General features: G+C 41.6%; 1 protein-coding gene across 1 annotated transcript; it reads right to left on the bottom strand.

Annotated features, from left to right (window-relative positions):
• Positions 1–462: 462 nt before the first annotated feature.
• On the bottom strand, positions 463–18,904 carry LOC124262211 (oxalate:formate antiporter-like). Its single transcript, XM_046696679.1, has 12 exons — positions 18,844–18,904; positions 17,111–17,242; positions 14,631–14,820; positions 14,173–14,299; positions 12,987–13,126; positions 11,726–11,855; positions 10,566–10,654; positions 8,507–8,636; positions 7,550–7,672; positions 2,957–3,166; positions 2,192–2,291; positions 463–595 (listed from the first exon to the last, which is right to left on the bottom strand). The coding sequence occupies exons 2-12, from the start codon at positions 17,226–17,228 to the stop codon at positions 489–491; spliced, it is 1,464 nt and encodes a 487-aa protein (XP_046552635.1). The 5' UTR covers positions 17,229–17,242; positions 18,844–18,904; the 3' UTR covers positions 463–488.
• Positions 18,905–22,673: the final 3,769 nt, after the last annotated feature.

Genomic DNA, 22,673 nt, shown 5'->3' with positions numbered 1-22,673 from the left:
GCCCATTTCTGGTGTCCCCCGCCGTGATATAGCTGGAATATTGCTTAAAAGTGGTGTAAAACTAAACTCACTCACCTAATCCATCGAACTTTGAACAGTCAGGAGGGGGTCTTCCCACTTACCCAACTCCTATTGTTTCAGAAGAAGAAATCACTGGGGTGTGATAATCCCCATTAATCCCTTATTTTGTTCCCTGTGAAATAGTAACCGGGACCAAATGGGATAAAATACTACTACTGTTGACTCAATGTTTTTTCTATATTTATTACTTATATAATATACTTATAATCATCCTATACATATATATCACAGCAGTATTCATTTATATTAATTTATACAACATCAGTATTTCGCAGAACACTTAATATCCAGTCAAATGGGATACTGAGTCAATGTATGACATGACTGTTCTGGCACTGCATGTGTTGTGATAAACCGCTATTCTCGGGTCGTTATATTTCTTTCCGACTGTTGTTACGTTTCACAGTTTACAGACGGGTATCAACCGAGTTCTCCACGTGTTTGTTTCCGAACTTTTTCTCCTTCCTCTTGGCCAGTCGGTACTGTACAAGCATTCCACAACACAAACAGAAACCTGCAGAAACGAACAAGAACAATACCAAATTAAAATATTATTTGTAAAGTACAACGCCGTATGATTGCAACAATGAAATAGGATTGGATTTCAATGGATCTAAATGCTGAAATGGTTGCGAGAAATCAATTTATACCATTATGAAATAATGGGCAATTATTTCTGCAATTTATTGTTTCCTATTCCTACGATTAAGTGACTTGTTTATGCTAAATAGTATGTGTTAGGAGTACAAAGTCACGGGGTGTCAGCTTCATGTGGGAGGAGTGAGTGAGTGAGTGAGTGAGTGAGTGAGTGAGTGAGTATAGTTTTACGCCGCTTTTAACAATATTCCAGCAATATCACGGCGGGGGACAACAGAAAGGGTTTTCACACATTGTACCCATGTGGGGAATCGAACCCGGGTCTTCGGCCCTGAGGTAAATTGAACAGACCACTACAAAAATAAGTTGGTTTCCGGAACACTGAAACTGAGAAGAAACGCCATGGAAACCACCATTTCCAGTTGGTTTCCAGGTAGTTGCCTATAGTTTCATTGTGGTTTCCATGAAAACGGAAACTGAATTTTGCACCATTTCCGGCTGGTTTCCAGTGAGATTAATTACCCACTACTCCAAGCAGGATCCAGCTGGTTTCCGTGTTTTCGTTTATTGTAGGTTTCAACCTGGTGTATACGGATGGTTTCCAGATTTCAGGAAGCCAAGTCATTTCCGTAGTGGACGTAACGTCAGTAGTGTTAAAGTTTTGATGACGTGTCGTCCTTTTGTCGAAACGTAGCGGTTCTGTCAGTTTTCATCAATCCTTTTTTTTGTAATTTATTTGCATATTTTAGTGTCTCTAAAGTATCACAAAATACAAAAGTTGGATAGCAAGACGTCGGGAGTGGAATTAAAGTTCAAGTATATAAATATTCTCCGATTCATCATCATGACAGTTAGTTTCAGTGTAAGGATACACTGGTTTACACTTTCGTGGCCGTTTAATGTAGAGTGCCCTTGATAGTTTTACGGCGTGGGACACCAGAAATGAGCTTCGCATATTGTTCCCATGGGGGGAATCGAACCCAGGTCTTTAGAGTGACAAGCTTAACCATTAGGCTAGCCCACCGCCCTCATGTGGGAGCAGAGTAGTGACCCATGTCTTAGGTATTTACCTCTTCGGCGAAATCCATGAGCTCGGAAATGTTTGCTCACCAAGTTGGAACAATAATCACTGTGTATCTTGTATTCGGACGAAGGATTGGGTGAAGGACATTGGATTCCAGCACGTGACCACGGAACATTGCGGCAGCCCTCCCACCAAAATCCCCCACCCGTGAATATCAGGATCAGAACTGGTCTTTAGCGACCCATGTGTCGTAAGAGGCGACTAACGGGATCGGGTGGTCAGGCTCGCTGACTTGGTTGACACATGTCCTCGTATCCCAATTGCGTAGATCGATGTCAATCGTAGTCACAGGATTATCTGATCTCGACTCGATTATTTACAGACCGCGGTCATATAGCTGGGATGTTGCTGAATGCGACGTTACAAAAACAAAAACAAAACATATCCCCTTAATCCCTAAATCCACTGTAAGTATATTTATGTACGTACTGAACATGATCCCTCCGGCTCCTATGTACAGTATCCCTTGCCATCCAATAGCGGATTTCAGCTGTGACGTCAGGAGCGCACCTGCCAGCTGAACTACAATCTGGAAACAGAGAGGTATAATGTATATTTTGTGGCCAAATGTCGACTTTTCTGATTTTTCTCAGACAGAGAGGTCCGAAATTCGATTGTACACGCATAGGTTGACACTGTTGAACATTACAACAGTAGATTCATGTCTCTTCATATTGCATATGTACTTGTGGTGCTCGCAGTGTATATTATATTGTATGTACTTGTGGTGCTCGCGGTGTATATTATATTGAACATTCACGGTCACTACTGAAAAGTCACATAAATCTGTAGTGCATATTCATTTAACGAAACAAAGATTGTTCTAGTATCCCTTTTGTTCAGTCAAAACAATTCTCTGTACAGGTTCCGGTTGTTCTTATTTGCATGTTATTGAAGAAATAGTCGATGTGAGTGGTCACTGTTTTATTTACGAAAATTATAAGTTATAAGAAAATTATAAGTTATGGTCTATGTCTCTGTTTGGAGATTGAATACCGTTTGAGCTGCTTGCACAAAACTGAATATTCTAAACTGAAACTTTGAGCAAAAACATGTTTGTTTATCTATCACAGTTTGTTAGGCAGACAGTTTGACAACGTCTAAACGCAGTTTGGATTTGGATGCGCCAGTGTGTGACTGATAGTCTCCCTATAAATGACAAGGAAGAATAGGCAGTTGATGTCGTAGACTCACCATGCTGGTGAAGAGCAGGCCGTAGTTGACGCTGTAGTACTTCTGACCATACAGCGAGACGGTCAGAGAAGGCATCAGGGCGTAGAATCCTGAGAATGTCCCGTAGATCAGGCACAGCCAGATCATCAGCATCACTTTCCCGCCATATTCACACAAGGTGAAGGTCGCTCCTGCTGTTCCAAACACCCCGATGACAATGGTGAGTGTTTCCTGTGTGAGAGTTATTTGGGTGATTAACATAAATCATTCATCAATAATTAGCAGATTTGTAGGAATGCGAAAGAACACACGAATTAGGTCATTCCCTGATGAAATAAGTTATTCGTTCTTATTCTGATCAGTTACAAAACAGTGTTGAGTTTTTGACATTTTTCGAAGTTGGTTAGTGATAGTAATTGCAAAATATTTCATGGGTGCAAATGCCATTCTACGTTTCTATGTCAAACATTGTTGTGTCCAAGTTTTGTATCGAAGTAAAAGCTTGGCCCCAGCGTATTCCTTATTTCGACATCAAAATGTCGAGCGTCGCATAACTCGAAGTATTAACGTGGGTCCCTACAGCGCTCTTTGACCGCAAGGCCTTTTACCAGACGCCAAAGATTTATGACTACACTGCATGAAGTCATTCTATCCGTAAATTATAAGGGTAATGCTATTTTTGAGGGCATTATCATTTGCAGAAGCCCGAGGTCTTCTATTAACTGCCCGACGAAGGAGGGCAGTTGATAAAGACCGAGGGCTTCTGCAAATGATAATGCCCTCAAAAATAGCATTACCCTTATTATTGCTAAAATACATGGAATTTGTGTTGAAAAGAAAAAGCAAACAATGAAGGAATTTGACTGTAAGTTTACTCAAAACCAACTTCTAAGTGGGTTGACTGACCCCGCAATGCAATTACGTCATCGAACAATTCAAGTGACGTCACAACAGAACGTGACGATATTCGACCTTGGCCTCTGCCAAGACCTTGGCCTGCAGCATGTCAAACTATGGCCGCCATTATGTCAGCAACAACGTCAGTTTTCAGTGTACGGTTTTGGTGCAACAACAACGTTAATAGTGCAATTGTTAAGGTTAGCACCAGCAAGAAGGCCAATATTACCGCTGAAGCGGGAATTCGGGTTGCTTTGACTTGTTTGCCCCAGAACATCTGCCAGTCCAAAGCCAATGTCGAATGAACCGTAAGTCATTTCAACATTTTCTTGAACAGAAAATCGGCGTTCACGTGAGCAGGTTGGCCTATTCGGATATTCTAAAGCGTTTGCTGGCATCTTGGGTGACAACACATGCTGGAGGATTTCACTGGATGCTCTCTTTTGCGCGCTACTGGACCCTGAAATGTAATGCTTGAGTGATTCCTCGGACTTGTGCTTCGTGATGTTGCAGATTTGTTTTACGTCTACACCTGCCTGAAACAGGTATGTGATGGTGGAAGCTCTGACTGAATGACAAGTGTATACCTGTGATAAACCAGCCTTTTGGGAAATCTTCTGCATAATGGTGCCCAATATGTTCTTTCCCAAAGGAGCATTATTGTACCAAACTCCTGATTTCTCGAAATCCTTCCGAGGAGCCTGGAAAAGAGCATCGCAGTCGGGGTGGAGTTTTGACAGATAAAAGAGATAAATACTGACTGGATCCTTGGATGACTCATTCTCGTATATTCTGACATCTGAACAGTCCTGATTAGAGGGATTACTGCCTTGCCAAGTTCTTTGTTTGCTCAGCCGAAGTGAAGGTAAGAAAGTGTTTGTCATTATCGTCACGCTTCAGTTGAAGTGTCGATTTGGTGAAACTTCTCCAACCTTCACGCCCCCGTCTTCCCAGAAAGAAACACAGATTGAACCAATCCATTTCTTGAAGCCTGGTTGGGTCAGTACTCTCTAAATCCCCAAAATATCCTGACAGTTTGTCCATATCTCCTCGCTCAATGCAAGGTTTGTATTGTAGGGATCTTCCTCCCTCTACAAAGTAGGCTTTACAACGAGATTCGAACATGCTGTTTGCATTTGTAAACTCTTTATCAGCCATTATGTTTATGTTGCGCGAGAAAGGTGGATCTTTTAGAGTACGATGAACTGCAGCTCTCAGTGATCTCAAAGTGCTAGGGATGGGAAGCTCAGCTTTCTTAGTGCGGTACTCAGCATAGAATTTTCTTAATATTTTGGCCAGGTCTTCCGTTTCGACTGATTTTAGATCAATGTTGATATTACGTCGAGATGCCCAGTCTAAAAACCAACAAAAAATAAAATTGGTGAGACAAAATCGTGACGGTTTTAGTTTCTGGCTCATTATTTAATATATCAAAATTGCTACATAATTAGGCCTAGCGTCAAAGCTCACCAGTGAATGCCTTGGTTCCCCAGCAAGTTTGTTTTTGAGTATTTGCTGATTTTCCTTCCATTTGGAGTTTATCAAGTTCGTCTTCATCTAAATCGCTGTCAGTTTCATTGATATCCGATTTTTCGACCCAAAGAGAATCGGTTGGTTCACGAAGCGCTCGTTCAATCTCCCGAGCCGACGCTGCCGTACCAACACAATCAGACGCCATCTTGTATTGTCAGCGTTCGGCATTGTCTGCCCACGCACCCACTATGACGTCACTTGACAACAGAACTGATAGTGGCCCGTCGTTAAGGTTGAGCGGTCCAATATCATTTGCAGCGGACCGCAAATTTCTGATAATGGGAGGGCCGTTTCATGATAATTCCATGTATTTCAGCTATAACTGTATATAATGTAACGCACAGGCAAAGTGCAGCGCAAATAGGGTTGCACAACAGAGAGAATAGTGACCAGTCTTACCATATGAGAGGGAAGCGAGAGAAGGTTGGCAACGTGCTTCCCTCGCTTCGGTTCGATAATTCGGTTCACTCAACTAAGTGAAGGAACAAGTATAAGCAGAAATGAAAAAGAAATTTTCATATTGCCTAATTTTACCATTAAATTGTTGGAGATTTTACTTATCTGCGGTCATTATTGTTAGAAATTCGTAACATTAATCTACAAAAAACACTTCTGGCGAAGCGGGTGAATGAACGCAAGGGAGGTAACTCCGCAAGTATTCTAAATGGCGGATATGTGATTCAACAAGTATATTTAGATTTAACTCCCCCGTTCCTTCACTACGTTGAACCGGAAGCCGGCAGGGGTAATGGAGGCGAAGAACGATTTGACATGCCAGGAGTGGCGCTTAAACTGTAGAATAAAATATATTTTACTTGAGTTATTAGTAGATATGAGGTTGGAAATCTGAATCACAACCCTGTGAGGAAATGGGTGTCTACCTTTCACGGTGGCGATATCTTATTTTGATATTAAACATATTTTCTGAACCGAAGAGAGGGGTACGTTGCCAACCTTTGCTCGCTTCGCGCGCATATAGGAAGACTTGTCATTTTCTCTTTGTTGCGCAATCCTATTTGCGCTACAGTTTGCCTGTGTGTAAAGGAACGTGTGAAAGAGATCGTTCACCGTGAGACTTTGGCCAGGTATGCTTTGTGGTGTGAGGATTTTATGTGCTACTGATGGACCTTCGTTGTCTCTTAATCTTAAACTAATTGATGAGAGAGACGTCTCTGTTAAAGATATATGGATATGAACCAAACCTTCTACTGATATGCTGATACTAGACCATAGAGTGTTTTGTTTTAGCACGAATAGTTCTCAATCCTACAAGCTTTCATTCAAATTCTTCGCCAGAAGTGTTTTTTGTAAAAATAATGGTACGAAATGTCTAACAATAATGACCGCAGATAAGTAAAATCTCCAACAATTTAATGGTAAAATTAGGCAATATGATAATTTCTTTTTCAGTTCTGCTTGTTCTTGTTCCTTCACTCCGTTGAGTGAACCGAATTATCGAACCGAAGCGAGGGAAGCACGTTGCCAACCTTCTCTCGCTTCGCTCTCATATGGTAAGACTGGTCACTATTCTCTCTGTTGTGCAACCCTATTTGCGCTGCACTTTGCCTGTGCGTTACATTACATACAAATAAACGGATAGAATGACTTCATGCAGTGTAGTCATAAATCTGTGGCGTCTGGTAAAAGGCCTTGCGGTCAAACAGCGCTGTGTCGAAGCTGTAGGGACCCACGTTAATACTTCGAGTTATGCGACGCTCGACATTTTGATGACGAAATAAGGCAATACGCTGGGGCCAAGCTTTTACTTCGATACAAAACTTTGACACAACAATGTTTGACATAGAAAGGTAGAATGGCATTTACAAGCTTGTACCAAATGAAAAACTGAAGGGAGGTTTGCATCTCTGAACGTTGAAACTAAGTGGGTACAAAGAGGCATTTCCGATAAAAGATATATTGCATGTGAACTTATTGGGAATCAAGAATACTTCAACATAAGATCTTGTAAAAATTTAAGTACACATCATTAGGAAATGACGATTTTCGTTCTACATAAAATACAAACATGATCGTGTTCGTTGCTATCCACCTCAAATTGTATTATTCATTTTTCAATAAAAAAAAGAAACTAGGCGGTTCACATTTCAGGATATGCACACACCTACGAACTAAAAGTAAACTATTTTAACGTTGACCCCCCTCGCTAACCACCCCTGGACCTACCCTGTAGCCTATCTTGTCCCCCACGGCTCCCCAAAACGGTCGTCCCAGAGCATTAAAGGCCGATCCGACAGAGCCAGCCAGAGTTATAAAATGGTCATCTTTGATGAAAGTCTGGGAAAATGTCTGAAAAGAAACATGCCTGCAGTAAGGTAAAGCATATTCCCTAGAAATTGATATTGTTGTTTGCTGTAAGTTATTTTATTCCCTATTTTTTCTGAAAAGAATCTACTAATCATAAACACCCACGTGCACGCACACACACACACGCACGCACGCACACACACACACGCGCGCACACACACACACACACACACACACACACACACACACACACACGAATATTCGCCTTCAAACAGATAAGTGTTTAGACATTAGCTGTGGACAATACAGCGTTCAAATCCATAACTGGCTACTGGGCAAGGATAGTGACGTATTTCCCCGAGAATCCCACCCTACCAAGGAATAGAAGTAGCATGGCTGTCCAAAGTGCCACCAGAATAAATAGTTTGAAAAACAAAATACCTAATGTGCTTTTGTTTTTTATGTACCTGAATTGTGTTTAATAATTATATTCAGTTTCCACAATGGCCATTTAATCAAAGGAACCGCTAGTCGGTGTACGAACCTGTGGTCTTTAGGCGTATCAGGATCCGATGATCGTGAGGTGGAATTAAAAATTCGCCTTAATTACGACGCTGGTATTGTCAACACTATATTCAGGTTCTTGGGATTATGAGTGAGTGAAGTTTAGTTTTACGCTTTCACCAACATTCCAGCATTATCGATGAGGTTGCACACCAGAAATGGGCTTCACAAATTATACTATACTATAGTGGGGAACCAAACCCGTGTGTTCAGCGTGAACGGATTAATCACCAATCCCTGTGATTACGAAGCCCTGTTGGCTGCAATGCTGTACCAATCGGCGAAAAAATCCACTCACTAACTCTCTCTTACCTTGTAGAAGTTCATCACAAAGAAAATGCCAAGGACCACACAACCGTAGATGACCCACAGCAAGTAGAACAGCTTCGACCGAAGAACCTGGCGTGGAGTGTAGTTGCCATCGTTGTCATCAGTGTCACCGCTGGGGAAGGCCATGCAAAGGTTGGTTAGTCAGGATTACGTCAATATTTCTATTGGCAGGTACATAATACAACTATTACAGTTTTCCCAGAAAATCTTGAGAAAATCTTTGTTTCCTAATACTGATAGTAGAATTTTAAAATAGGTGTAGGTGTAGTAAGGTACTTAATATGGGAGGCAACTCTTGTGGGCTTAAGCATGAACCTTACGTCATCAAGAGTTATCTCCCCTGGTGTAGCAGACGGCTTCCTGTGTTTACATGGCAGATTTGACAATAGAAGAGAAAAGAAAGCTGGTTCTAGATGAGTTTGAAAGGGGTGTGACTGATACAAAAGACTTAGCTGGTAGACATGACATTCCTCTGTCTACAGTATACAGAACGTTGAAGAATATTCAGTCAGGAGCTGGTATTGAGCACAAAACAGGGGCAGGGAGGCCAAGGAAGTTCAGTACTACGGATCGCCGGCGATTTGGTCAGATTGTGAATAGGGGATAATTAAAAAGCTATGAGAATACCAGAAATGTGATGATTAATAGATGAAGTCCTCAGGTATGTCATGAAACCTTAGACAAGAATTACGAAGACTTATCTGGGTGAAAAGGCGCGGAATTCCCTCACCATTGATGAAAAATGTACAAAAAGAAAGACGTTTAAAACTGGTGTAGGACTCACGAAAATCAAGATTGAGATAATGTTTTCTTTTCTGATGAAAGTTCTGTCTGGCTTTTTCCGAACTATCCGATAGGATACCGTGAAACCTATCTACCAACGCCAAAAAATAGCCCGAAAATTCACATGTGGGGTGGGATATCATCACGTGGAGTGACGCTGTACATCTTCACTGTAAATGTGATGAAGGAACGATATGTTCACATCTTAAATGATTGCCGCCTTCCAACGGCCCGAACACTGTATGAAGATAATGGGATTTTCTAGCATGATAACGACCCAAAACACACTGCGGGCTACACAAAACAGTGGTTGTCGGACGAAAATGTTCAAGTTTAAGACTGGCCCAGTTACAGCCCAAATCTTAACCCTCTTGAGAATGTGTGGGGACTAATGAAGGACAGAATAAACCATAAAGGGCTTAGAAATATAGAGGATATGAAGAAAGAATATTGGGATACGCTGTCACAAGATTGCCTACAAACTTTGATCGGCAATGTACCTAGGCGCATTTAGTCGTGTATTGCAGGGCAAGGAGGTCTCACAAAGTACTGAAAAGACACTTAGACTGTAAGAGAATCATATCTCAGCATATTCGTTTAAGTAGAACTTCTATAGTATACATACATGTATTAGATATTTGCCAATTTCTCAATAACATCTGTGAATACTATAACATATGCGGTGTTGAGTTCCGTGATTAAAATGATAGTCGGTGCGGGTCCCTGTTTTGTCTTGTACAATGTGTTCTCAAGATGTTTACGTAGGGTGTAATTAATGAAGACACATCTCTTAATATTTTAAAGTAACTCTAAAGCAAATTGTTTTTGATATTCTATAATACAGTGTGCTCACAGAAGAACCTCGCCGTGAAGATCCGGGGTAGAATAGGTCTTCAGCAACCCATGCTTGCCACAAAAGGCGACTATCCTTGTCGTAAGAGGCGACTAACGGGATCAGGTGGTCAGGCTCGCCGACTTGGTTGACACATGTCCACGTATCGATGCTCATACTGTTGATCACTGGATTGTCTGGTCCAGACTCGGTTATTTACAGACCGCCGCCATATAGCTGGAATATTGCTGAGTGAGGTGTAACACTAAACTCACTCACTCACTCACCTCGCAGCTATGTCGATTGCCTCGACCAGTGCCGTCTCCGGCAGCAGGCCTTGCGGAATTTTCCATTAATTTCAAACAATAATACATTTACATCTTGATTCAACACTTGACTGCCCATCGTCCATGATAACAAAGTCACCTGTCTGTGCTGGATACGGTGTCGAGATCTTCTTTCATCTTTTCATCCGGCATCTTCTCTTGGTCAGGGCTCTTCTCCACGTTGACTTCCTGTACATGTATGGTCATATCGTCACAAAACAACTGTTGAACACTAATGTTCAAAAATGTTAAAAAATAACCAAACATGTTATTTTCGTTATAACAAGAACTGACTCCAGTACTGTACAGAGGGAAGCCATTTCTTATGAACAACAACTTCTGATAAATTAACAAGAATATTTTTACGGACTACTAACTGTACCAACAATGCAGCCAACGATAGGAAAGTTAGCGCAATAATACAACACAAGCGAAGTAGTCCGCCACTAGGCATTGCGTAATATATTTTTTGTTTGGTTCATGGAAACTTAATCAGCAGTAACCACAGCAAATCACTTATGTTTTATATGAAAGTCGTAAATTTCCTTATTATAAACTACCGGACAAAAGAAAGGTATTACTTTTAAAGTTATTGTATAAAAAGCAAAAAGTTTGGTACAGGTTTGAACCCAAACAGAAAACATTCCCCAAAACGCACCATGATCCCGACAACAACACATCTGGTCCAAATGCACGTGCATGATTGTGGAATAAATACCGATGTTGGACAGAGCACTTGATACTACGGAACTAAGTCTAACCAGAGTTTTCTCCCTCTTTAACAGTTACATATTTAAGATCCATTCAAATTCAATTACAGAAAAATCAAACGACATCTAACATGGTATGTGACAGTACTCCACCCTGATGATTGACGAACATCAAAATCCAAGGTCAGTTTTCGCGACCACTCGGATCAGTCCGGGACAAAACCAACCCATCACGACAATATCTCGCGCTTTGGCTCCGTGTTCGCGCTTACTGGTAAAGTTAAAAATATAGGCCTAAGACATCGGTCTCTGCTTTCTTAATAGGACATAGTTCCCATTTACAAAGACCTATTTTTCAGAGTATTGAGAAAGTTCTGACCTATCATTCAGATGTTTTACATACAAACTATTGAAAACGCTTATGGATGTATTCTGTTGAATACATATAGACGAATACTTAGATTCTTATTTTAAAATTGATCGGCAGATGCGAGTCTTCTTGTAAGAAGCGGAAAGAGGTGACTGGTCGCGAATAAAAAGAGATACTAACCTGTGTGGGCGTGTCTGTGGGCGTGGCTATGAGGAAGAGGACGGCGAGGATCTGTATTGCTGTGTAGACCCCGCCCAGCAGCAGGAAGCTGTATGGTACCCTGTCTAGAAGGGAGCTCTGTGTGAAGTACCTAGACAGGACACAATCGGTATCAGTGTGTAATTACGGAAAAAGTCAGTTTGTCTGTGAGTTAAGGTTATAGAAGTCAAGTGTCTCAAACGGTATACTAAACAGGTGCGATCATGATCTCAACTTCATCGTGAATTCTTCACGGGTATAAATTCGCTGGATTTCTAACTTTAATGGATCAAACAAATCACGGTCTGGTTCCAGACCTCTTGTCCTGAAACTCGTGAACCTTTTCAAAAGTGTGTCGGGTTATATTGTGCAGCCTCATCCCAGTGATCTTACATGTCCCACAGACCCGTGAAGGTCCGGGTTAGAATGAGCCTTCAGTAACCCGTGCTTGTCGTAAGAGGCGACTAACGGGATCGGGTGGTCAGCCTCGCTGAGTTGGTTGACACATGTAATCGGTTCCCAATTCCGCAGATCGATGCTCATGCTGTTGATCACTGGATTGTCTGGTCACTCACTCATTACATGTCCCACAGTAGTAGAATGACACTTTTCCTTTTGCCCAACATTCAGGCAACTGTGGTATTGAAGTCCGCCCTATCCACGCCGTCCTTGGTACCCACGACTCTCCATTTTTATCTTCATTAAAATACTGTCTCGAGTCATTTTTGAGCGTGCTGAACTCAGTCTGTGATTGTGAGTTCCCTTTCAGAGGCAAATGCTTTGTCTTTAGTGTGCAGCATATGCTATTCAGGCATGATGTGATTGTGATTAGAACTCACGGTCGTTCAGAACCGAACACATCTACAATCACTGATCCCCTATTTGTATTGTCGGCAGTATGTATACATGTGTGAAACTTAAGTAGCATCGTGAATTAACATATGGCATAGAAATTAGTTGACAGAAAATGCAAAGCCGTCCGTATAGTCGTGTAAACTGATATAACCGTACAGATTTACCACAGTGTCAACTCAAGGGCAGACCACGACCTGACGTATAAGTAAGGATGGCTGATGAACCTGTGCAGTCTACTGTATCAGAAGGTTTATAAGTAGGTCAAATAACCATACATGAACTCCACGTCACACATAACATCAATCCCCGTCAGGGGAAAATACTGTTTCCTGGCAAGCGAATGCCAGCTGTCTCAAGGCGCGGTTTGGTAAACTGAAGAAATACTTACAAATCATCTTTTATTGTTTGATCAGGGGAGAAGTTGTCAGGGTTGATGAAGGCCGTGACGACCTGGTTGAACACGAAGGTTCCAAACCCGATTCCACAGATAATGATGCCTGTCACCAGACCTGATCTGTTGGGAAACCACTGAAACAGAGGATGTTTGTATAGTGTGGATGGATACTTCCGGTTATCCCGGGCTGAATGGTTTTGTAGTCATCCCGCACTAACTGGCCACCATATTTCAGTCAGCAGAATGCAGCTTTATCACGGCGGTCTGTACAAAAGAGTCAACTCCGTTGTGGACAAACCAGTGGTGATGTGAACAACGTGCATGTCATCGGGTAACGTACCCGTGAAGGTCTCGGTTAGAATTGATCTTCAGCAACCCATGCTTGTCGTAAAAGGCGACTAACGGGATCGGGTGGTCAGGCTCGCTGACTGGGTTGACACATGTCATCGTATCCCAGTTGTGTAGATCGATGTTCATGCTGTTGATCCCTGGATTGTCTGGTACAGACTCGATTATTTACAGACCGCCGACATATAGCTGGAATATTGCTGAGTGCGGCGTAAAACTAAACTCACTCGCTCATCGGGTAACGGGTAACGTAATCGACCAATTCACCCTGAAAGCACACAATCAACTAAGACACCATGATGGCATGCATGCAATCAACCAAGACACCATGATGGCACGCAGTCAACCAAGACACCATGATGGCACGCAGTCAACCCAATCACCAAGCATGACCATCCATATATCATTCAGTTGCCTTTGACAAGCAATGCTCAAAGTGTTTGTCCCAAAGGAGCTTGACTGAAAACAGGAAATACAATTATCACCATAGATATATCTGGCACAATCAACGATCCAAGTTTCCCTCTTCTAAGAACAATCAATAGCATTTCGTGTTACATCGTACATCCTTCAGAATATACTAACATCACATAATGCACAGTTACTTTATGCCAGTAGCTTATATTACCTGGAGCACGTACATGCATTAGCCTTTCACAATACAATGCCTTTGAAACTGACCACCAACGTAGATTCCCTTTCACTCAGCCCAATAACCCTTTTGAAAGTTTTCTTACACGATGTTGTTTCACGTCCACGACATTGCTGACAAGAGAGAGTCCCTCCCTCCCTTACTCTTTCGTCCCTCCCACGTCAATAGTTTGCAACTGACCTTGAGGGCACATTTCACAGCTCCAGGGTACGCCATACTCTTCCCAGCGCCATTGATGATGCCATAGGTCAAGGCCGTCAAGAGGAGGGAATGTTGCATGGTGAAGTAGGTGAGGAGCATACCGGAACTGGAAAAGTACATAACGTATTGCTGTAGCACAGATACCTTGTTACGGTCTGTTACGGCATGTTACAGTTTGTTACGGCGTGTTACAGTTTGTTACGGAGTGGAGGGAAAGCCCCAGAAGGTCACCATAATGAAACAAATGGGTATGCTCACAAACATAAGAAAGAGCGCAAACAGGATTCGAATCCACAATCATGGATTTCCGGTAGTCTAAACAATGTAGCTCTGCACAGCCTAATCAGACGCTTGACCGACTGAGCCAGTCTAGTCCTCTGCAAAGTGGAAACTGTGTTTACGAATGTTTAAAATTTACTACAGTTATGGAAGAATACCTGAAGATAAGTCCACCAATCAGCGTACAAATCCTTGGAGACAGTTTCTGTTCTATCCAGCCTAATATGGGCATACAAAATGCCAAGGTCAAATAGTTTGCTGTAGAAATCCAAACGGTTTCTGAGTACGTAGCGTCAGTCGACCCACTTCTTGCACGCAGGTATGACGTCAGATAGGGTGTCATGTTGCCTGGAAACAAGGAAAGTGATCGTGTACGTACTGACGGAAAGAAAATATGTGATCGTGTCATTACAAAAAGAACGTTCTCCCATTTATTTGACATTTTATACTGAAGATGTCAACATCTTACTCATATGTATATGGTTAACTTGTTGATGTGAAAACATGACATAAAACACTCCTTCCATCACTGTAGGATTATAAAAAATCCACTCCATTGATGAGATTTCTGCATTATGGGGTAGATTCCGGTGTGCTCTGCTATATCGGTGAAAGCTCTGGTGTATGGTCTTCTCTTTAAGTGAAGGTTTTGGTATATATTCTGCTCTGTCAGTGAAAGTTCTGGAAGGTGTTCTGCAGTATCATTAGTGTTGATTCTTGGACCTGCTCTGCTCTATCGGTGAAGGTTTTCGTATATGTTCTGCTGTATCAGTGAAGGTTCTGGTATATGTTCTGCTCTATCAGTGAAGGTTCTGGTATGTGTTCTGCTCTATCAGTGAGGTGTTCTGCTGGTGAATGTAGTGTGTTCTGCTCTATCAGTGAAGTTCTGGTAGATGTTCTGCTCTATCAGTGAAGGTTCTGGTAGATGTTCTGCTCTATCAGTGAAGGTTCTGGTAGATGTTCTGCTCTATCAGTATCAGTGAAGGTTCTGGTAGATGTTCTGCTCTATCAGTGAAGGTTCTGGTAGATGTTCTGCTCTATCAGTGAAGGTTCTGGTATATGTTCTGCTCTATCAGTGAAGGTTCTGGTAGATGTTCTGCTCTATCAGTGAAGGTTCTGGTAGATGTTCTGCTCTATCAGTGAAGGTTTTGGTAGATGTTCTGCTCTATCAGTGAAGGTTCTGGTAGATGTTCTGCTCTATCAGTGAAGGTTCTGGTAGATGTTCTGCTCTATCAGTGAAGGTTCTGGTAGATGTTCTGCTCTATCAGTGAATGTTTGCTGGAAGGTTCTGTAGATGTTCTGCTCTATCAGTGAAGGTTCTGGTAGTATGTTCTGCTGCTATCAGTGAAGGTTCTGGTAGATGTTCTGCTCTATCAGTGAATGTTCTGGTTCTGGTAGATGTTCTGCTCTATCAGTGAATGTTCTGGTAGATGTTCTGCTCTATCAGTGAAGGTTCTGGTAGATGTTCTGCTCTATCAGTGAATGTTCTGGTAGATGTTCTGCTCTATCAGTGAATATTCTGGTAGATGTTCTGCTCTATCAGTGAATGTTCTGGTAGATGTTCTGCTCTATCAGTGAAGGTTCTGGTAGATGTTCTGCTCTATCAGTGAATGTTCTGGTAGATGTTCTGCTCTATCAGTGAAGGTTCTGGTAGATGTTCTGCTCTATCAGTGAAGGTTCTGGAATGTGTTCTGCTCTATCAGTGAATGTTCTGGTAGGCGTTCTGCTCTATCAGTGAATGTTCTGGTATGTGTTCTGCTCTATCAGTGAATGCTCTGGTAGATGTTCTGCTCTATCAGTGAATGGTCTGGTAGATATTCTGCTCTATCAGTGAATGTTCTGCTCTCTCATTGAAGGTTCTGGTAGGTGTTCTGCTCTATCAGTGAAGGTTCTGGAATGTGTTCTGCTCTATCAGTGAATGTTCTGGTAGATGTTCTGCTCTATCAGTGAAGGTTCTGGTATATGTTCTGCTCTATCAGTGAAGGTTCTGGTAGATATTCTGCTCTATCAGTGACGGTTCTGGTATGTGTTCTGTTGTATCAGTGAATGCTCTGGTAGATGTTCTGCTCTATCAGTGAAGGTTCTGGTAGGTGTTCTGCTGTATCAGTGTTGTTCTGGTATGTGTTCTGTTGTGTCAGTGAATGCTCTGGTAGATGTTCTGCTCTATCATTGAAGGTTCTGGTAGGTGTTCTGCTCTATCAGTGAAGGTTCTGGTATGTGTTCTGCTCTATCATTGACGGTTCTGTATGTGTTCTGTTGTATCAGTGATTGCTCTTACATACGTTCTGCTCTATCAGCGATAGCTATATATGTAATATATTGTATATACCCTGGCATATGAATGTGTGTTTTGTTTCCTGTCCCTGTCTTGCTGTAGCGATGTTTGTGTTTAATATCATTCTGTGTTCGACATTTGCTCCTGTTGCCATTGGTCGAACTATAGTTTCGCCATAACTGTTTACTGAACAACGAGATAATACGAATCAATGAACACTGACTCGTGCAACATACACGACTGTTTTGTTCTGGAACAGCATTACTGGGTTTGGTATAATAACATTTCAATTATTATAAACTATTTTTTCAATATTTGGACCAACGGTGAGAGGAATACTTGTCCTCCACACGACCGACTTACCAAAGATGTATCCGGTGCTGATGGTGCTATGAATCAGGAATCCGCCAATCACAGTCAGCACCCCGCGGACAGGCAATGTGCGCAGGCGCGACAGGAAGTTCGTCGCCATCTTGGGCATGCTTCCAGTTCTCTCTAATATGTAAGAAAATCAGAATAACAGCTTGAAGTTGGAATATAAAGCATTTATATTCCATTCCAAACTCTAAATTCAATTCCATAAAATTTACCCATGATTTTAGTAAATACGGGATAAAAAGTCGGAAGCTGCTTATGTCGCCCTTTATAGGCCCTATCGGCCCAGTACCTAGCCGAAACAAGAATGGTCTAAGGCTAAAGTCAGGTATCGTAATTTTCAATGGCATGAAGAAATTGATTTCAAACTTTCACTCAGGTAAGAGAAGTATTGCTAGTTATAACTAGTATGTGACCAGATGGAATCGTCTGCACGTAAAGACTTTTTCAAATTGGAAGGTGTCACGTATATTTCCACGAATTGACTCGGCTGTGCCCTATCTTGCAAATATGCGACAGCTTCTGATTCTCTTTGAAAATCTTTATTTGAAATCTGAAGTTTGAACCAGTCAAGAATGTGAGTGATGTGACATTGTCTTATGTAGAGTAAAAACAATTATGTGTGTAACAACTGCACTTATCCGCTCGTTCTGAGACAGATAACCAGTTTGCCTCTGAGTGAGTGCGCCTTCCTAGTGAGCGTCTATGTCATCATGGTAGAACAGAGGTAAACCTTCTAAGTTTTAAAATTGTAAGTAGAGTAACTGTATCTGTAGAGGAGATACCTTATTGAGCCATTTGAAACATCACGTTAAAGCGCTGGGTTCCAGATTTAAGTAAGAGGTTTGAAATGTACCATTAGACTGCCTCCAGTCTTAAACAGGTTTATCTCCTAATTGACGAATTCCAACTTGCTCCGAAACACTGAACCCGTGCTGCTAAGATTAGACAATCTGGCCGTTGTAATGGTGTAACCCCAAACAGCATTCATCAAAACGAGTTTTGCGTTCTGGTAATCTGTCCTATTTGATAGAAGACGTCAAAATATCGCTTTGTTTGTTTGTCAACTAAGCCTTACAGCTCTTAAAACTCTATTTTCCGTCAAAGTCAAATTAAACGGTCTATTTAAATCCCGAGGTTAAACGTTACTCGAATTAGAGGCAATGTCTGAGCTGATCAGATGATGATACTGTTATTGACGATACAATAATTCGATAAACATACGTTAAGTGTGCTTATATTCTTCATTTGTTTTCTCTCTCTGTGATTTTCAATTTCAACTCAAACCTGTCAAAGGTTACGGCGTAATCCCATCCCTATGATCATGAATTAAAGCGATTAAATTTGGACTCAGTAATTGAATGAGGTCAGTGGTTTGGACATTGCTTGCTTGCTTGATTGAATGACATATATACAGGCATACGTACGGAACAAACGTACGTACGTGCATGCGTGCATGCATAAATGCACGCTCACACGCATCTATATACAGACACACGTATACACACCACACGTAAAAACACCACAGATATCGTACCCAGAAACACTCTCTGATGCTGTTATTAATGATATATAGTATCTCGTTCTGGGTGAAATACTCTATTAATCTGATATTGTACTCAAGTCAAATCACGTTTCATGTTAAAACTATTTAAGTCTGCCTTAATGACATGATGTTTTGAATAAAAGCAAAAACACACGACAATAAGTAAGTTACTTACATACAAGGCGCAACCTGCACGTGACACTGTTGCAAACAAACTGACCTGTCTTCGAAGCGGGTCCTTTGTAATGTATAGAATGTGCCTGAAACAGACAACCGTATACAGCAGAATGCAAACACTATCTTATAACACTAGAATACACAAACGTAAGCTCACAGAAGGTTGCACCACTCAAACGCTATCAGATAACACATAGAGTTGAAACAAACTGGGGCTTGCTTCCAGTGTTAGAGGTAAACATCGTCCAGTAGAAGCAGTCGTGAATAGTTCAGGTGATGTTTGGGTGTGTTCATATACGGTAACACTTCTCATGATTTAATACATAATAGTGTCCTCTTAAGTGTTCACTAGCAGTTTAAATGACAAGTGTCTGATTGAAATGAAACGACGCTAAAACAAACGTCCAATCAAATTACACGCATGTGCGAAGGAAAGTCTGTGGGACATGCCTTGTAAGAGAGATTGTGAAATTGCCCGAATAAACGAATGATACCGGTGTATACGTCATATACGACGTCATTGTTATGACTATTTTGAGTATGGTTATGACTATCTTGTCTCATGTCTGAAATAGATCCTTGGCTCGGACCAACTCTTGTATCATTTGTCACGCAATAAAGCAAACCCCCTCTCTGTTTATGCTGTAAACACACAAGACACCAGTGACGTAGAGTTAATGTCTCTTTCAAGACAGGTTACTAATTACGTCAAATTTGGAAATGTTCTTCACAAGTTCTCCATGATCCATTCTGAAAACATTCATGATGCTTTGAATATTGTATCCCTGATCACACAACCTTTACACCAGACTCGTGTGGCGATCAAACAAAGAACACTCGCCATTGGGAACTGTAGACACGAAGGCTGGGGGTACTGGAACAATGTTTGACATAAAGAAAGGGAGCGGTCACTGAGCGCAACTATAACAATCACATTATCTCTCTTGTTGCTCCCTCGCGACCCTTTAATCCTTTCAGTGCTGCTGTCGAACCCATTCGACGGGAGAGTAGCATAGTGACATAACCAAATATTACTTGCAATAACTATTTAAAAAGTAGGATTTACGTGCCATTTGAATTATGTATGGAATGCTTGAATGCTCAGCTTTTTATAAATATATGAACTTAAAGTAGTTCATGTACCCCAAAATGAAAAGACCGCAAATGAAAAATGTATTTCTCGGCACACAATCATTGTTGATTTCAGGCACTTCAGGCCGAGTGGTGGACAGTCTGCTATTTTCTTCTTAATGTAATAATTTTTCATCATTTATATTATTTTGTTCTTTGGTGAAAAGAAAAGAATGAAGTTGCTTATTTTCTAAAAAATGGTAACTTTCGGTGTAATAGGGCCCGTAAGTAGGTCACGGTACTACGCGAGATCACTGGATTGTCTGGTCCAGACTCAAGACCACCACCATGCAGCTGGAACATTGCGGAGTGCGGCGTAAAACTACAAACCAAACCAAACCGAAAACATGGAAATACTTTATGTCATGACCACACATTCCAAACACCTGGAACTGAGAGACGTAGGTGTACATGTCAATATAAAAAACATGGGGAATGACATAATAAGTATGGGATATATTTCGCTGTGTAGATGTTTTAACACTGGGCCGACTGCTGCTGAACTTAACGCGGATGTGAACAATGTGGCCCACTGTTTTCAGTAGTTCATACCCTGGTGTACCCGTGCGTATCAATGGAGTGAGTGAGTGAGTTTAGTTTTAATATGGCGGCGAATCAGTGGAATAGAACTGTACATAGCGTGAGCATGCTATTTACAGGAGTGAGTGAGTAGCAATATTCCAGCAATATCACGGCGGGGGACACCCGAAATGGGCTTCACACATTGTACCCAATTGAGGAACGAACCTGGGTCTTCGGAGTGACGTGCGAACGCCTTAACCTCTAAGCTACACCACCGCCCCAATTTTCAGGAAGAACCAATATTTCGGGAAGAATATTAATTTATCATTTCTTAAATATATCAGTCAAACTTACAAACACGATCCAGAAGTAGTCACATGCCGAACCTCATACCCATTAAAATATCATTCAAATAGACGAGCTGTTTGTAGAGTGGACAGTGTGTAGCTCCATAACTGTTAATGGATATTACAAAAAATGAATACCTAATCAGAAATTGCCGTGATCTACTTGCACCTGTTGCATGTAAAACACTTCTGACCTAGTTTGACATTTACACGCTGTCTAATATGGAACAGAGTCATTAAAACACATTCCTATCTAAGTTGTAAAGGGACACATTTCTCAGAAGTTTATTTATTTGTTTGTAAAACCCTAAAATATCTGATCCTCGAATGTCTAAGGCTAGTAACTCTGCAGAGTGAGCGAAATGTGATATAGTATCTACAAAAAGCATCGCTGCATGATATTCTGGAATATAATGTGTTTTGGGTCCAAAATATTTGTTATTTTCTCTTTTCAGAGCAGAAAACATGTTTGTAGGATCTAAGTGACTGTCCCAACAATGCTCCCTCCAGAATAGTTAATGGTTGTTCCCTAAATGCGACAGTGCCCGGGATGTGTGGACTCTGACATTTATATACTGAAGGCAAAAGAAACGTCGTAATATTGGAAATGACATTTAAGCATCAATGGAGTATTTGAATTTTTTAAAAATAGACACCGGAAGTCAAGTTTGAGGAAAATATGAATCGTGGTCGTACAACCTGTTTTGCCCAATAAAGTATTGTTTGTGATTGAGGTTAGAAATGTTTTTGTTTGTGGACAGAGAAGAGTCCACAAACACACACAAACAAAACATTGAAATCGAGATGCATTTGCATCATGCATGCATTCAGGCATAAATTGCCGGCGTGAATGGCAATCGTTCACTTGTTTTCTGAACACAGCAGCTATATGGCCAGGTTAACGAGAGATCAACGACAACAAGCCTTTGGACGTGTACACGCTGGTCAACTTGCTCGAGTCATTGCTAGTGACTTCATTTGCAGCGTACAAACGACAGAGCGTCTTAGACGGCGATACAACGCCACCAACAGCACTGATGACCGTCCATGTAGTGGTCGACTACGTCTAACAACACCTCGCCAGAACCGTCACATCGTCCATAAACACCTGCAAGGCCGATTTGCAAGGGCCACAGAAACAACTCGTGTGACCATAGGAAACCACCAGCGACCAGTCAGTGACCGAACCATTCGGCGACGTGTCCTGCAAGCCAGGAACTTGTTTTGTCGACGTTCTGCCAGGGGACCCATATTCACCTAACGTCACCGCCCGGAACGTCTCCAGTGGGCACAACAGCGGCAAAACTTGCGTAGGAGACAATGTAGAGGGGTTACCGTCTGTGATGAAAGTCGGTACTGCTTTTCAGTGGCTGATGGGAGAGCTAGGATCTGGCGTCGCACAAGGGAACGTTACAGTACATTGTATACATATTCATATCCTCGTTGACACACTGACCTTGTTGTTAATCAGTGGCCATTCGGCATCACTAGGGTCAGTTGGTAAGCTTGTTTTAAAGCCGCTTTGACCACAGTATCCTTGCTATAGCCTAGCTTGCGTATCCGTGGGTATAGTGGTGATCGGAGACACTTTCCCTTTCATGCTCAAGAAAACGGGTTCCGAGACCAAAGAGAAAGTGTAATCCTAAATATAACATAATTTTATAATACATTTGACTACTTCCTAAAAAAGGTGTATATTTACCGCGTCTCATACGTTACATTCATACAACGGGGTGTCTAAATCTCATTACAGCATGAGTGAGTGAGTGATGAACTCAGGGCATCGTTACCACGATAAGCGTATCATGTCTATGCACAGAGTACTTCG

Source organism: Haliotis rubra, unplaced genomic scaffold (genome assembly GCF_003918875.1).
Source record: "Haliotis rubra isolate DU_JTF1 unplaced genomic scaffold, ASM391887v1 Scf827, whole genome shotgun sequence".
NCBI lineage: Eukaryota > Metazoa > Mollusca > Gastropoda > Lepetellida > Haliotidae > Haliotis > Haliotis rubra.
This window is presented reverse-complemented; position numbering and strand designations above follow the sequence as displayed.

What these genes read in the sequence shown, in the direction of transcription:
- LOC124262211 (XM_046696679.1), bottom strand. Translation starts at nt 17,228, where the DNA reads ATGCCCAAGATGGCGACGAACTTCCTGTCGCGCCTGCGCACATTGCCT. An exon ending in ATTGGTGGACTTATCTTCAG is followed by an intron (nt 14,300 to 14,630) that starts GTATTCTTCCAT and finishes GTACTTTTCCAG; the next exon opens with TTCCGGTATGCTCCTCACCT. An exon ending in TTGTGATGAACTTCTACAAG is followed by an intron (nt 7,673 to 8,506) that starts GTAAGAGAGAGT and finishes GTTTCTTTTCAG; the next exon opens with ACATTTTCCCAGACTTTCAT.